The sequence below is a fragment of the Lissotriton vulgaris genome, chromosome 8, assembly GCF_964263255.1.
Source record: "Lissotriton vulgaris chromosome 8, aLisVul1.2, whole genome shotgun sequence".
In the NCBI taxonomy this organism is placed as follows: Eukaryota; Metazoa; Chordata; class Amphibia; order Caudata; family Salamandridae; genus Lissotriton; species Lissotriton vulgaris.
In genome coordinates, this window is record NC_141696.1 from 1,461,577,950 (window position 1) to 1,461,595,272 (window position 17,323).

Consider the following 17,323-nt stretch of genomic DNA (forward strand, 5'->3'; position numbering starts at 1 on the left):
AAATTCTCTGATTCCTTGGATGAAAGGATCAGAGATCAGTTTATGGTTGGGTGCAATATAGAAAAAGTTTGTGAGGAACTGTGGTTAAAAGATGAACCATCTTTGGATGAGGTTATTCAAATATCAAAGAGGGTTGAACACTCATTAAAATGTGTTGATACTTTGAAGAAAGACAAACAGGTTTCTGTTCAAGCAGTTAAAGAAAACACAAAAGATTTTACTTCTACAAAAAGTGCCAATCCCAATAAAATCAAAAAGAAGCATTTTGTACCTAAATGTTTCAGATGTGATAAAGTAGGATATTTTGCAAATTATAAGAAATGTCCTGCTTTAAATGTTACATGTTCTAAGTGCAAAGAAAGGGCATTTTCCAACTCTATGCAAGATTCCTTCCTCTCAAGTAAAATCTGTGGATGATAAAACATTGGATGGGGATTTTGTAAGTAGTAGTCCAAGTTACTTCTACTTCTGATAATAGGTCTTGTCCCGTGGACACGATTCTAATAGAGGGGGAATCCAGGAATAGCCAATTCCTTTGCTTGGTTTTTTCACAGGACTTATTGAATACAAAGGATGTTTTGTCCCTGGGAAAAAGTATGTTTCGCAGAAAGGAGACAGTATTATCAACTGGCTCCATCAGGGGGATTTGAATGTCATTTGTAAAGATAGGAGTGTTCCGTTAGCTATTAGGGATGAGATGATGAGAGAATTGTATAAACTAAAGAAAGGAGGAATTATTGAAGAAGTCACGGATACTGATTGGGTTGCTCCGGTAGTTGCTGCTCGCAAACCCAATGGGTCTTTGCGTTAGTGCATCAATTTGAGGCAACTCAATAAGTGTGTAATAGTTCACCGTTACCCCCTACCTAACATCTCAGATCTGTTAACGTTGTTGGGTGGAGCCAAAATCTTCAGCACCTTAGACTTGGCTTCCGCCTACCATCAAAGTGAACTTGAAGAATCGTCCAGGAATTATACCTCGTTCATAACACCCTTTGGAACTTATAGGTTTATTAGAATGCCGTTTGGGCTTGTTTCAGCGGCTTCTGTCTTTCAACGTGTCATGGAGAGAGTACTTAAAGGTTGCAAGGGTGTGTGCGTCTATCAAGACAATATATTGGTTTTTGCAAAAAATGATAAGGAACATGAGAGTTATCTTAATTATGTTTTGGGCAGACTTGAGGAAGCAAATCTTACAGTTAAGCTTGACAAGTGTCATTTTGGAGCTTCATCCATTCACTATTTGGGTCACACGATCTCAGGTGATGGGATTGCACCAAAGTCAAATCTGGTAGACACAATATCTCGTATGCTTCCCCCTTCTTCTAGGGAAGAGCTCATGAAATTCTTCGGAATGATTGAGTATTATAATAAAGTTGTACAAGGTTTTGCTGATCATTGTGTGAGTTTAAGAGGTCTTCTCAAGAAAGGTTCAGACTTTAATTGGAATGCTGATTGTGACAAAGAGTTTAATACTCTAAAAAAGAAACTTGAAAATGCACCGAATCTTAGGAGTTTTGATCCTGAGAGAATTTCTATCCTTACCACTGATGCTAGCATTAAGCGACTTGGTGTAGCTCTTCAACAAGAGGGTGATGGTGGGTTGGAGACCATAATGTTTGCCTCACGTGGTCTTAAAGACCCCGAGTCTCGGTATTCAGTTATTGAACGCAAAGCTCTTGCTGTGTTTTGGGCTGTAAGGAAGTTTAAAAGGTTTTTGTGGGGAACACAATTTGTAATCAAAACTGACCACAAACCACTGTGTGAAATTTTCTCTAAAAGGGAATTGATTTGATTTCTAGTAGAATAACCAAGTTGGTAATTTCTCTACGAGAGTATGATTTTGAAATTAGATACATCCCTGGTGTTGAGAATTGTGTAGCTGACACGCTTTCGAGATTGGTTGATGTGTCTTATGATGATAATCAAGAGTTTGACAATGATGAGGATAACTTTCAGGTTTTCCCGGTTGCTGTGGAGGTTATTGATGAATGTCAATGGCGTCTCAAACTGTCCTCAGACCCTGTTCTATTAGAAGTCATGTAATTAATGCAGAAAGGGTGGCATTCAAAGAAACAAGCTACGGTTGAGGGTTCCAAGTTCTGGGGAGTTAAGGATGAGCTAGCACTTTGTGATGAATTTCTGGTTTGTGGGACAAGGTTAGTACCTCCCTCTGAACTTCGTAAGACACTAATTGATTTGGCCCATGAGTCTCATTCAGGGATGTCAAAAACAAAGGAAAGACTTTGTTAATCTTACTGGTGGCCGGGTATGGATCTGCAGATTGAGAGGGTGATCAGAGACTGTGTGATTTGCAGCATGTGTGATAAATCTAAGGTAGTGAGAGTCCAACCCATGGTTATTAAAGATCTTCCTAGTGGACCTTGGAAGGAAGTTTCCTTTGATTTTCTGGGACCTATTCACTCCAATGGGCAAAAGGTTTTTATCTTTGTCTTACTAGACTTGTTTTCAAGATGGCCAGAAGTTCACTTTACGTCTAGTATAGAGACCAACTGTGTTGTGAAATTTCTTGAATCTCTTTTTGCTACAGAAGGATACCCTGAGTCCATTCTGACGGATAATGGAGTACAATTAGTTTAAAAGGAGATGGAGACATTCGTGAAAAGCCGTGGTATCAGGCACAAACATTTTTCCCTTTATCACCCAGAAACCAACGGAATGGTGGAAAGGTTTAACAAAGTTCTTAAAGAAACCATTTCTTGGGCTAAGAATTCTGGTCTTAATTGGAAAGAACAAGTACTTAAAAAAGTGGAGATCTATAGGCTGACTCCACATTGTTCTACGGGTAGATCATTTGTACTTTTTAAGGGAAGATCTCCCTGTACACTGCTTGAACCGTCTTGGGTGAGGCTTTTTGAAGATGGTATCAAAATTTCTTCTCATGATAATGGGGTGAGTCATTCGCATGTTAATGATATGGGTTGGCGTGAGAAAGAAGAAAGGAAATGTTTAGATAGGAAAATACATTTTGACTCAAAACATTCTACTAAAGAAACTCTTGTAAAAAATGGGGACTTACTTGTCATTAAACTTCCTGGCCCTAAAGTAAAATTTTCTAAACCTATTAAGGTAATTAAAGTGTTTAAAAATGCAGTGAAGACTCTTGATCACAGGATATGGAATTTAAATAGAGTTTGTGTTTACTCTGGTTCTACTCCATCTCATGAACCCATGTGTAGCACAAACAATAAGAGTCATTCTTTGCCTCCAAGTTGCTCTTCAAGAGTTATCAAGAAACCAAACTACTTGAAGGATTATGTACCTTGATTCATATGCATAGTCTTTTACATGTTATGGTTGTGTTGTTATTGTTATGAAAGTTTTTATTTATCTTTGTTTAGTTGTTATCTTTCACATTTAACCTTCTTTTATTTATTTAATTTTGTTATATTAAAGGGGAAAGGTGTGTAGTATTGTTGACATCTTTAACACGTGCTGAATGTTCAAGATGTGACATCACACTAGTGGTTCTGAGCTAGCCTGGAGCTTTATAATGTATCCTTTTGAATATGACTTGAAGCTGTTACCTGACCAGGCTGTGGATTTGGATGTGTCTCTCTTTCTTTGGATTAAGCCTAATTTCTTATCAACTATATCCTGTGTCCTGCCTAATCCTTCAGCTGAATTTGTATCTTACAAGTCTGTTGCTTCATATATGAAAGCTAACACTATCTAGCTCCAGGCTTGAATATGTTCCTTTGACAGGAGAAATTTAACATAGGATCTCCCCGGAGGCGCTGAATTGCTCGTGAGACCCATCATTTCCAGTAACATGCCACTCTTTTTTGCAGATGCCTCTCCCTACAAATGAGAGACCCAAATTCTAAAGCTTTTTTTCCTACATCTGGGGTATATATCCAAGATACCCTACAGCAGTGACCATGTCTCCTGTTTAGAAAAATGTAGGCATCAACCCATAGCTGTCGACATCTGATGGTCAGTGTTATATTAAAACCAGCCATTTGACACCCTGGATCTCCACTTAAGCTTCACAGCCACAAGAGGAATATGAATGCCAATAATGTTTCTGATTGACACAAGGGAATAGCAGAATGTAAATATCTGAATGTGACACTTTCTGGTTCTTGGGATATCCCTATTCTACCCTATTTCCCATCCTACCCACAAGAGATGACAAAACCCATTGCTTCTCTTACTGTATCCTTCATATGCAAGTGAAATATCCAGAGGTCTATAAAGTGAATAATACTGTGGTCCTACCTTCTGGGTTCTCTGCATCCAATGCCTTGATGCTGTTGGGCTCGGTGGACTCATCCTTTACACTATGGCTCATTGTTGAAGATGAGACGCTCTCCTCTGATCCTGTGTTACCATTCTCTACAGCCCCTTCCGAATCAGTCTCCTCCAGCTCAGGGGAAGGCAACTCTTCTAGACTGGATAGGAAATGCTTGTCTTTTGTGGTTGCTCTGCATGGGGTGCTGTTGCTGCTGATGACAGCCGACACCCTCAATGGCACTGACACAGCAAATGGCTCAGATATGTTCATGGCCTTCCGCTGGTGACGGGGAGAGGCTTCCAGTGGGAAGAGGCTACCTGGGAAGTTAGATTTGGCTGAACCATCATTGGCGGCGTAGAACATTCGTCGCATCTTTGGTGAGGTTTGTTCAGACTCTGAGTCTTCGCCCACACGAAAAACTTTAAGCTGCTCCGGAGGCAGCCTCGGCTGGGGTGAAATGGAGTTAGCCTTTTCCTCTCTGGTTTCCAGCCCTCCGGCAGCTCCTGGCGATCCGTCCTGATCCCATTCGTTCTCGTGTTTGCTGAGGTCGAAGGTGCTGCCGGTTCCTGCATTGCGGGACTTCAACACAGGGATAAAAAATCCACCAGTGGCCACAGATCTTTTAAAGCGGCTCATCTTTTCTTCTTCTCCTATTCAAGGAAGAAAAACACATATTTCAAAGATATAGCAATATTCAATTTACAGCAGCCATATCTGCAAGCCTGTTCTTTGCTTTGCGCTTTCTCTTTTCTGCTCTGATAACAACATGCTATTTTCTATTACTAATTAGTGCATTAGATGTAATTAACCATTGAATGGAATTCTAAAAAGATGTCTACAGAACGTGGTTTGTAAGCACAATTCCCAGTAAAACTGATCCCATCCTTAACGTGTTTGAATGCCTAAAGTATGACAGCGCTAAATAAATCCCTTATAACTTAATGAGTTTTGCCTAAGTAGTAGCCCAACATATTCAAGCCACTGAATTCTGCTAAATCAAAACTGGCTGAACTAAGCCTATCCAAGGCATTTAGACTCTTGATAAAGGGAACGCCACATGATAAATTTGAGACTGCTGATGCATGGTTGCCTTTTTTGGTTACCCAAGTGACATAAAATGGTGCAAAGATGGACTCACCTTGATTAACAACAAATTCAAGTTTTGCGCTGGACTGACAAACACATGTTAACCTTTGAGCAGAAGCAATACCTATTATCAGGATGGATTTGCAACAAGTATTTTTGGATCACACCCATGCACCATGGGTTAAATGTTGTCCATGCCAATAGGGGAAACATCCTTTCCACCGCAGTCACTACTCAGACTGCGACGTTATTACGCGTTCCTTTACCACACAAGTCATTACAGCAACTTGCTTTAGAGGACGCGTTGTTGGACTGGTGCTGGATTTTAAGTCCAACACCTTCCCACACTGACTGGTGTTGGAATAGTAATTTATACTATTCCAAAGTCCAGTGCTCCCCTAAGGCAAGTCGTTATAATGACTTGCTTGGTAAAGGAACACGTGGTAATCTCGCAGTAGGGGTACTTCCTGCGGTGTTAAGGCACGTATGGTAAATGCATGCAGGGTTTCGTCATACAATCTGCCAATAGTCTTCAAACTTTATACTCCTGCACCCTGTTTTGCGCAAAATACTTTCACCAGGCATCCAAAATGACAAACAAGTTCTCACAAGTATTTTCTAAAATATCAAATGCTGCAAGCAAGATACACATGCAATGGAGCATGTGTTCTTACTTTCCAACAAATATAAACAAATCTGTTTTGCAGCACGGTGCTTTTCAGCTTCACTCAACTAGGTGTATTATGAGTAACAAAAACCAAGTGAAAACATCTCAAGTGAGAATTTTCCAGATGCCATCTTCTGTTTTGTTTCTTAGAATAACATCCTAAGTGTCACATTGAAAAGTGTTGTAATCAAACAATCCAAACACTTTTGGGACTTAATATGGCATCAAATACATTTTGGCAAAAATGTATGCTTATTTAATTTTGTCACATGATCATGCCATGTTGGCATCTGGTCCTAGGTCATGTGTCACACATTGAGCCAGTCCTGTGTTTCTTGCGAAAAACACTATGCAAGCTGGGATTTTTTAGCCCATTCTTACAATGTTAAATACAAACTGAAAACCACAAAATGCAATGTGCTGTTGGCTAAATTACGAGGACTTCACTAGGGTTTCACTAGGAATGGAGCCAAAAGACAGCTCTGGCATTTTAACAATTCAAAAACTGCTTCTATATTCAATTATCCATTTAAAAGTGCACTTAGAAACACGATTGCTAACATGAAATGAAATGATTACGCACTTGTATAGCACACGACTACCGTAGGCATCTCGGCGCTTGTACGAATACTGCCGAGGAACCCTTCCTGACCTTTCCCTGTGAGGAGCCCACTCCTGGGCACCCCCAAAGTGAAGTCAGGCATCCTCAGCGTTGTTGGGGCCGTTGTAGAGATTAAGCAAGCTATTGCCCAGAGGTGCAGAGTGGGACTCCATGATTAGAATAGGCACCGAGGCGAGAATTATCAGGACCGAGGAAATTGAGCCCGAGACCTGCCAAGGCGGGAATTGAACCCTGATCCCAACCAGACTACTGCATCAGGGTCTGCCGCTCTAACCATTGAGCCACACTTCTCTACTATTCTTCTCTACTTCTCTACATGCTATTAGCAGACCTCTCACTCTAGTAGGATGAAGAGGATGAACTTTTATCAGAAATGACACAGAAGTGTTCTTCGGAGGCCCCCTTAATCTCCTACTCCAGCTTGGGTATGACTGCAAGGAGTCATTACCGAGTGGCTCACCCCCACTCTCACTAAAATCACTGTGCTGTTTTTCAGCATGTTTTGTCTGTGCTCCATAGGCCCATTTATTTAAATAATTGTTTGCACTTTCTTTTAACGAGAAATCGACCAGAAGGTTTTGGAGCGCTTTACATGAGCACCAGTTACATTACACAAGGGCACATTAAGTTTTATAGGCACAGGGAGATTCAATTATTTTCCCAGAATCGCAGAATGTTGAGCTGATGCTGAGACTCGAACCTGGTTCCAGTTCCAAAGTCATCAGCTCTGGGCATAATGCCACCTCCTCTCCATTGGCAAAGGTTTTCTTGGTCAGAGCCTGGCATCAATGAGGGCTCTGCTATGTGGCCCAGTGCCCCAGATCTGTGGTCTTTGCAGTGCCACTGCAGACAGAAAATAACCACTCTGCGGTTAATTGTCAGGCACTCTGAAGCCATCACCAAAGTCTTTCAGGAATTTGTTTCTGATCTGATCTGTTCATTAGGAACTGAGATATTAAGGTAACCTTTATGCAGCATCTTAATATCCCCTTTTTAGGTCAAAACATTCATGACAGCGCAGCTGTCTGGCTTACAAATGAGATCTTGGGGACATTAAAAAACTTTCCCTGGGAATGCATTCCACCTATTGCTTACCATTGGCTTTGTGGTTTGTAACTTACATTTCCTAGCTTTCTATTTGCTGCCTCTGTTTGTTTTAGGCTGTCCAGCTTGAGTTTGTCCCTTCCCTTGCCCAAACTCTATTTACTGTATTCTTCCAGCAGTACTGGATTTCTGTAAACTCTATTTACTGTATTCTTCCAGCAGTACTGGATTTCTGTAAACTCTATTTACTGTATTCTTCTACCAGTACTGGATTGCTGTAAACAGGCCTTTAAATCTTGTTTTTATCTTGTCACGTTAGCTGTATATTCAAAGACACATGTCAGGCAAATGTAAGGATCAGTCTTTCAGGGAGCTTGGTGTTTATTTTTCTATCTCTGACTTTAAAGTGAGAGGATATATGAGACAATCATCCTGGCGTATTAGTGGGGTGCTTGAGGAAGGCTGTATGGTGTGATTTTTATTTCTAGCACACAACAAAATGTAAATGAACTGTGCAGATATTTCTGCATTAGAAAAGCACAAACGAAGGGATGTACCATGTTACAACGCATACCATTACGACTACCTACTGTTACAACGCGACCATTACAACGCATACCATTACAACGCATAGCGCTTTGAGGTGCTGGATAGTGGTAAGTATAATTTACTATTCTAACTCCAGTCCCCGTGGACACTAGGGAAGGTGTTGGATAGTAAATTATACTTATTCCCTATCCTAGAGCGCCCCCCAGCGCAATGCGTTGTAATGGTATGCGTTGTAAAAGTTGCGTTGTAACAGTAGGTAGTCGTAAAAGTTGCGTTGTAACAGGTGTATACCCAAACGAAGACCATTTATGGAAATTCTGAAGTGTGGTGGTAACAAATATTTTAATACAATCAAAACAGATCAATACACTAGGTGATGACATTTCAACTCATTATTGTTTGTGAGCAGTATGCTTTTTTCAGTAAAACTGTATGTCTGTGCATATGTGATGGTCATTTTAATTGAAGATGTGTTGTCTGTAACGGCAGTGTGCTACCACACCATGGATATTCCAATCTATGCCACTCCACTCTACACCACTCCACTCCAGGCCACACTTCATCACTGCACTCTACTCTGCAGTACTCCACTCTAAGCCTCTCTACTCTACACCACTCTACTATATGCCAGTGCACTCTACCCCATACTACAATACTATGCATCACTCCATTCTATGCCACTCTACTCTGCAACACTGCACTCTGTGCCACTGAACTCTACACTATTGCACTCTACTTTGTACAACACTACTCTAGGCCAGTGCACTCTGTGCCAATCCACTCTATGCCACTGTAATCTGTAATCTACTCTGCACTCTATGCGATGCCACTGTACTCTACCATGCACAACTCCACTCTACTCCAAAACAATCTACTCTACGTCACTGTACTCAGCGCCACTTCACTCTACTCAGTGCCACTGCACTCTTGTCTGTGTTACTGCACTCTACGTCAATGCACTCTACACCACTTTACTCAAAACCAATGGACTCTACGTCACTGCACTCTACGCCACTGCACTCTTCATCACTGCACTCTTTCTCTACTCTACAACATTTTACACCACTGTACTCTATCCCACTATATTCTACTCTGCAGCACTATACTCTACGCCACTGTTCTTTATGCAACTGTACTCTGCACCACTCTATACCACTTCATTCTACACCACTTCTCTAAACCACTGCATGCTTGGCGAGGGTCATTAAAACCCATGGAATAGGAGTGACTTCGTATGCCGACGACACTCAGTTGGTGCTAGCGGTGCATAAAAATGGGAGTGAGCTGGCAGCCAACTTTCAGTCAGGTATGAGAGCCATTAGTCACTGGATGGACAGTAATCGTCTAAAATTAAACACCGATAAGACCGAGGTAATGGTGTTTGGAGACCTAAAACCATCTTGGTCCCCGATCTGGTGGCCACCAGAAATGGGTAACCCACCCACCCCAGTTTCAAAGGTTAGAAACCTGGGAGTGTTGTTTGACAACAAACTAAGTTTCACCAGTCATGCTAATGCGGTAGTCTCCTCTTCCTTTTTCACGTTACGAAAAGTGAAAACGTTGTTACCTTTCCTTCCCCTTTCTGCGGGAAAAACCCTTATGTCCTCCTTGGTGTTATCCAAGGTGGATTATTGTAATGGGCTTCTGTTGAATGCCCAGGAGCAGGTTTTTAAAAAACTACAAATGGTGCAGAACGCTGCTGCACGAATTCTGACCAAAACTCCCAAGTTCGCATCCTTCTCTCCTATTGTCCACCAACTTCACTGGCTCCCAGTAAAAAAGAGAACCAAATTTAAGGCTTTATGTATCATCTATAGAGCATTGAACAGCCTAGGACCTGACTTTTTTAGGGAATCACTGTTGGCATATGTCCCTAATAGAGCTTTAAGATCTGCCTCATCCGCATCTCTATGCATTCAACGGGTGAGAACGGTTACATGGGGAGACAGACGCTTCCTGGTAGCCGCCTCGAAGCTCTGGAATACCTTGCCCCACCATATAAAAAGCAGTTCCTCACTTATGATTTTCAGAAAGCAAGTGAAGACATGGCTATTCATCCAATAATGCACAGGAGGTGCCTCTCTGTCTGCCCAGCGCCGAGACACCATTCGTGGTATTTGTTGCGCTTTATAAGTTTAAAAAAAAAAAAAAAAAATGCTATGCCAATGCCCTAAACACCACTTTACTCAAATCTAATCCACTCTATGCCAACAACTCTGCACTCTACGCTACTATACTCTACTATGCAACACTTTACACCACTCAACTCTGTGCTACTGCACACTAATCCACTGCATGCTATGCCACTCTATTCTACTATACACTATTACACCCTACGCCACTGCGCTCTGCCCCCCTTTACACTGCACCACTCTATTTTGCATCACTCTACTGTGCACCACTGGAATCTACAATATTCTACTCTGCAAGACTGGACTTATGCCACTCTACTCTTCACAACTGCACTCTAAGCCACGGCATGCTACACCACTACACCATTGCGCTCTGTGTCACTGCACTCTATGCCACTCTATTCTACTCTGCACCACTGTACTTAATGTCACCACTCTATTCTGCACCACTCTACTCTGAGCCACACTACTCTGCACCCCTCTACTTTGCGCCACTCTACTTTGCGCCACTCTACTCTGCGCCACTGCACTCTATGCCACTGCACTCTTTGCCACTCAACACCATTGCGCACTATGTCACTGTACTCTGCGTCTCTAGATTCTACTCGGCACCAATGTACTCTATTCCACTGCTCTCTGCACCACTCTACTCTGCAGCTATGCCACTCCATTACAATCTACACCACTACATTCGGCATCGCTCCACGGCACTCTAACCTATTATGCACCATAGCACCCCACGCCACTTCACTCTACACCCCTGCACTCTACCCTCCACCACCCCACTCTACCCTAAAGCACTCCACGTTATGCCACTACACTCTGCATCACGCTACACCACTCTAATCTATTCTGCACCACTGAACTACATGTCACTGCACTCTACACCTCAGCACTCTACCCTGCACCACTCCACTCTACCCTAAAGCACTCCACGCTATGCCACTTCACTCTATGCCACTGCAGTCTGTGCCACTGCAATCTGCTCTGTGCCAACGCCCTATATACCACTTCAATAAAAACCAATGCACTCTACGCCACTGTACTCTACGTCAATTTACTCTGGACCACTGTACTTTATGCCACTTCACTGTAGGCCACTCTACTCCACACTACAACACTACACTCTACGGTACTCCACTGTATGACGCTCTACTCAATTAAACTCTGCCCCACTCACTGGCACTACACTCTACAGCACTTTACACCACTCTGCAACACTATTTCACTATACAACGCTCTACGCAACTCAATGCCACGCAATGCCACTTTACTCCACTCTATTCTACTATACACTACTTCACTCCCCTCACTTCCACTCCACTCTATGCCACTCCACTACACTCTACAACACTTTACTACACTAATCCACTCTATGCCACTCCACTCTACAACAATCTACTATTCTCTATGCCACTCTACAACACTGTACTCTAAACTAAGCAAAACCCTCTATGTCACACCACCCTGCTCTACACCATTTCACCATACTCCACTCTACAACACTCTACTCCACTCTATGCCACTTACCTCTACTCCACTCTGCGTCCTTCCACTCAACGCCACTCCATGACATTCCACTCCAACCTACTCAACTCTTTTCTACCCCACTTTATGCCACTTCATATCACTCAAGTCTCCTTTATCCCAATAGCTTATAGCCAAGCAGAACTGCAGCCATGCGGATGTACAACATGGCTAAAACATATTGGAAAAGCCAATAGCTCTGGCTTAGGTGAGACCTATTGGCTTTGTCAATAATTGCTTTTCTCTTTTGTCTTTTAATTGACACATTTACCGTACATCCTTTTTTAAATATTGTGCTGCGCCAAAAACATCTGCACATGGTGTGGGTTGTGAAGACCTGTCCTTTTAAAGCTGAACTTTAGGGGTTCATGTTGCATGCATATAAAGTAAAGAATGACAGCCTCCAAAAGGGAAGAGCACGGCCGGACGGGGAACCAAAACCGCCGTTGGCAAACAGCTCGGCAGCCCCCGGGGGCGGGGAGCTAGTTGGAAGCACCACTCCTGTCTCACCGCTGCTGCTTTTGTTACAGGGGGCCGAAAATCCAGCTATGCTGCAAAACCGGCCTGTAACAAAAAAGGCCCCCCAGAGGTCCAAAACCGGCCCCCACCATGATGGCCCACCAGGGAATTGTCCGGTGCCCGCTACGGCCAGTCCGGCCCTGGAGAAGGGATTATTTTGACCACCAGAGCCAAAGCTAAGATGAAGGGAGGAAAGATAATGTTGTGACTCTGGAGAGGATACTTTTTAACCTTGGGCCTTAGAGGTTATTTAGACACCAGGGGAAAGGGTATTAGAGGACATATAAAGGAAAAAAACTGGTGCTGATGAGAGCAGGTAATATTTGCAGCGAAGTATCGATTTTGTTTGGGTCTTATTCAATGCAGATGGTAAATTGGGACTGGAAACAAGGAGGACACTCAATGCAAACACAGGTTGCACCAGGGGGTTTGTGTGCCCTCTTTTGTGCGAGGATCTCATTGGTTCTCGATGAGAACAAACATACAGCTCCACTTCCCCCTACAAATACCCCGTCCACGCGGCCTGGTCTTACCTTCTGCAGGGAGAGAGCACAGCGAGTCCATGCTTTTTGCTGGCCTGATGGTGGCTTTTTCTAAATAAATACAAAAATCAATGATTAGTGAACAAACAAAAGGTATCTACTCAGAAGAGAAAGGAAAGAGGTCCACTGACGTCATTCTGAGTGAGTGGCAGAGTTGTGGACTGACTCACTAATAATACAACCAGTTCTTCAATCACTCTAGATATGTGGTTATCATTCCTTCTCTAAAGCACAAGGACCTCATGGGTTGTTGTGAAAAGGAGCAAAGCCTCCAGGAAAGCCCACTCCCCCTCCCCCCTCACAGCACCCCATCTACCCCCGTGTGTGCTCAAAATGTGACCCACAGCAACACATGCTACAATTATACTTAGAAAACGGCTTTCTTTATTAATCATCTCAGCATTGTAGAGTTTAGTTTCTTCTTTGGGATCCATTTAGGGTTCAGTCAGTCAGTCAATTAGTCTTTATTTTGATAATCAAATCATTAAATACATCATCGATAATTAAAAATCTAACAAATCCCAATATAAAACCATTTGATGCAACCATATAGTAAAACTTGTGACAAATTAGATCGCAAGTATAAAACACTTAGGATTAAAAATAGTTAAAACAAAATAATATCGGTTTACATAAAACCACTAGTGTACCACTTGAGGGAAAATTAAGCGATTATGAACTCGTGAGTGCTAGAGCTGTTAATGAAAATTGTCACAATTATGGTGCCCTCGTCATTTTTGCTCAAATGACCCACATCCATCCTAGAAATTTAGCAACAGCAATCGCTATGGGCTCACATGTATCTGACTTTAAAATCCTTAATGCCTCTACGCCCGACCTTGTGCCAGAATTGAACAGATTGGTTTAAGTCATCTGTTCCTGGGAGGCTTGTAAGCAGGGCAAACAAACAGAACATGTCCTATTGTTTCCTTTTGTGATGGACATGCAGTACATTTGTCTTCGTTCAGAGGGTGCCATTTACATATGAAGGATTTGATTGGGAGGGAACCCACTCTAAACTGGTAATACAGTCTCCTATCGTTAGGTACAGTATTAAAATCCCAATGACATTCATACTTGTACTCTTGTTTGTGCTCCAGAAATTCCCTCATCAGGGTAGGCCTCATTAGAGATGAGGGGCCCGATTCACAGAACTAACTTAAGACAAAATCCTAAACTTACTACTTTTGGTATTCACAGAAGTTAGGATTTTGTCTTAAATTTGTCTTAAGACAGACTTAAGACAAAATCCTAACTTAAGTCTGTCTTAAGTCTGTCAAACATAAGACAAAATCCTAACTTCTGTGAATACCAAAAGTAGTATGTTTAGGATTTTGTCTTAAGTTAGTTCTGTGAATCGGGCCCGAGAATCGCTTCATTGTAATCATATTCCAGTAAGCTACCTTGAACTCTTTCTTTGAGGGAAAAGGATTACCTGTGGGATTCTCCCATAAGCTACTCATCCCCATATCGCTCAGGATAACTTTTATCCTTCTTAACCAGGAGATCTTACATGAGCTATCAGCCCCCCTGGTTTTAAGAAGTGCTTGGGCGTACAGGGACAGTTCAGGAGTAACCCAGAGCCTTCTCCAGTATGCCACAGGTCTGAAGTTAGCTATATACTCAATTTTGTTGTAGCTAGATAAAGAGGCAACAGTGGTGTTGATTGTGGGAGTCCTAGTTAGCTCTCACAAATTTATTTTGGGCTGCAATCAGGGGTGCTAGATCCTCAAAGCCCCACAGCTCCGCCCCATATAATACTGAGGTGCTGATTTTAGTTTTATATATCTTTATAACAGGAGCCACGGGCTTAGTGTGAGAAAGTCTCTGTTCCTTCATAAGAACTCCTGTCAATTGGGCATGTTTAAGAGCCGGCATATCAAACTGGGATTTCCAGTTTAATTTCCTTCCTAATGTGATTCCCAGATATGTAAAAACCTCAGTCTGCTTCAGTTGGACTTTGTTCATAAAAACACTCCCTTTAATAACTTTGCGATTGTGGAGAACCATAAACGTGGTCTTCTCCAAATTTACCACAAGGTCATGTTTGCGGCAGAACACCTCAAACCTAGTAAGGGATGACTGCAGCCCCTTCTGGGTCTTGGAGATTATCAGAGTGTCGTCCGCTAACATTAACAGGGGTATCTTCATGCCTGCTAGGGCGGGGGCATCTGTGGGGTTGTTAGAGTAATAGTGCTCGACCCTGTTAATGAATAGGGAAGACAAGGTAGATGCGAGGACACACTCCTGGCGAACCCCCTTAGAAATGGGGAACTTGCCCGTAACGTCCCCATGTATACCCCAGTGAACCTGAGCAAAATTGGAATCATGTAAGGTAATTAAAATAGCCAATATTTCAGGAGGCATCCCCATTTCCATAAAAGCTCTCCACATTTTTGTGCAGGGCACCAGGTCAAAGGCCAATTTAAGGTCGATAAAGGCTGCATATAGTGTGCCCCCTCCTATGATGACCACCCGCCAGTAAATAATCACAAACCTAAAATCCTGGTCTATAGTGCCAGTGTGCGAGCGAAACCCTGCCTGCAATGGTGACATAATATCTGTTTCATCCATCCATGTCTGGATTCTGCGTAGTACCAGCCTGGCAATGATTTTTTGAATACAGTCGATGAGACTTATAGGCCTATAGTTGCCCGGTTTAGATCGATCCCCCTTTTTAAAAATCTGGATGATCTCTGCTCCAGACCATGTTTCCGGGAAGGAAGCGCCACTAGCTATAGCATTAGCAAGCAGCTGAATATAGGTCACCCAATTATCCCCATCGTGCATAAACAGGTCCGCTGGTATACAATCTATACCGGAAGCCCTGCCTTTCGGGATTAATTTGAGGGCATTTTGGACCTCTAACCTTGAGAAGTGCAGTGTGGCGGTAGGGTTGGGCATATTACATTGATCAATATTATCATCACCGACAGCAAACTGGGCCTCGAAATGAGAGGTCCACAGCTCGGGTGCAACATGGTTGACAGGGGCTTGGTTTGATGCGCCACTACCCCATTTGACAAGATGCTAAAAGTTAGCGATATTTTTTTCCTTACTGGCTCTAAGCAAGTCTTGTCAATGATGTTCGTCCCAGACCCTTTTGGCTCATGATAATGTTTGCTTGTACCCAGCCCTTGCCTTTTAAATGTCGTCCATATTCTATAATCTAAGGCGCTTGATAGTGTCCTGTAGGCCTCTCTGCAGGATTTGTTGTACCACGAGGCTGCCTTTGGGCAGGGTTCTTTCCTTGATTTTTTAATAAAGTTTTAAGTTTTGTAAACAACTCATTATGGACCTGTAAAATGATTAAATGTATATCCTCCTGAGTATCACAGTTATGGAGGGCAGCTATCGAATGCTCAACCAGCACCTTCCTCTGTTCTAAGTACCCTTCACTGACGATAAACGTAGCCCATTTGACTCTCCTGGAGTCGTTGGTAAGCTTAACTTCCACAGTTGCCTTCACTGTTTCCTGCAATGAGAGTTCTAGGGGATTGTGGTCACTTTTAATCCGCTCCTGTACTACCATGTCCTGTACGGAGGACCAGAATTCCATATTAAGAAAGATATAATCAATACGGCTGCTTCTCAACCCATTATTGAAAGCGTGAGAGCCCCGCCTGTCTGACTTAGACCTCCCATTCACTGCCATTACTCCCCGTTCCAGGCATAGCCCTTTCAGCTGTAATGCAGACTCAGTCCATCTTTTAATAGGTGGGAGATCGAGGGACGGCATGTCCCATTGTGCGTCCTCCTCTATACTGAGGTTGCCTTCCTCGTAATCAAGGGGCTCGAAGGTTCCGTTGAAATCCCCTACGATGATCAAATTACTGCATCCTCTGTACTGGTCTAAAAAACCATCTAAAAGCGCAACTGAACTAGAACCTCTACCCCCTGGGGTCCCTCTTGCATAAACATTGATGACCAGTGTATCCAGAACATTTCCCATCTGGAGTCTGATGACTATGATATCCCTACTGTAGATCCGGACTTCCTCCACTGTGTAGCCTGATTGCTGTTTAACCCAGATGATGAGTCCCCATACTGGTCTACCCCTCTGTCCCCCCCAAGGCTGGTTTGTAAAAATGTAGGAACCCTGGGTGATAAATTTGTTCTAGTGCCCAGGTTTCCTGAAATGCCCAAATATTGTGATTATCGATGAATGCAGACCATTCAGATGAGGAGATTTTAGAAGAAAGACCAGCGATATTCCAGCTGCCTAGTGATAGGTTTGGTTTATTTGGCCCTTGGTTTGGAGTGTTGGGAATAGCTGAGGGGTTGGGAACGTTGGCATTATCCAAATCCACCAGTCTAAATCCACTGTTGGACATGGGGAACCCTACTAGGAGAGGTGTGGAAGGATGGTCCTCCATC

The 17,323-nt window shown here is 42.8% G+C and overlaps 1 protein-coding gene across 1 annotated transcript in view; it reads right to left on the minus strand.

Moving 5' to 3' along the window:
* The window catches only part of ARHGAP31 (Rho GTPase activating protein 31), a 529,489-nt gene that overhangs the window by 33,331 nt on the left and 478,835 nt on the right, over positions 1–17,323 (minus strand). Inside the window, exons 9-10 of the mRNA XM_086935536.1 lie at positions 12,938–12,997; positions 4,243–4,908 (exon numbers count right to left, since the gene is read on the minus strand). Coding sequence (XP_086791662.1) covers positions 4,243–4,908; positions 12,938–12,997 — 726 coding nt within the window. The remainder of the gene's footprint in view (positions 1–4,242; positions 4,909–12,937; positions 12,998–17,323) is intronic.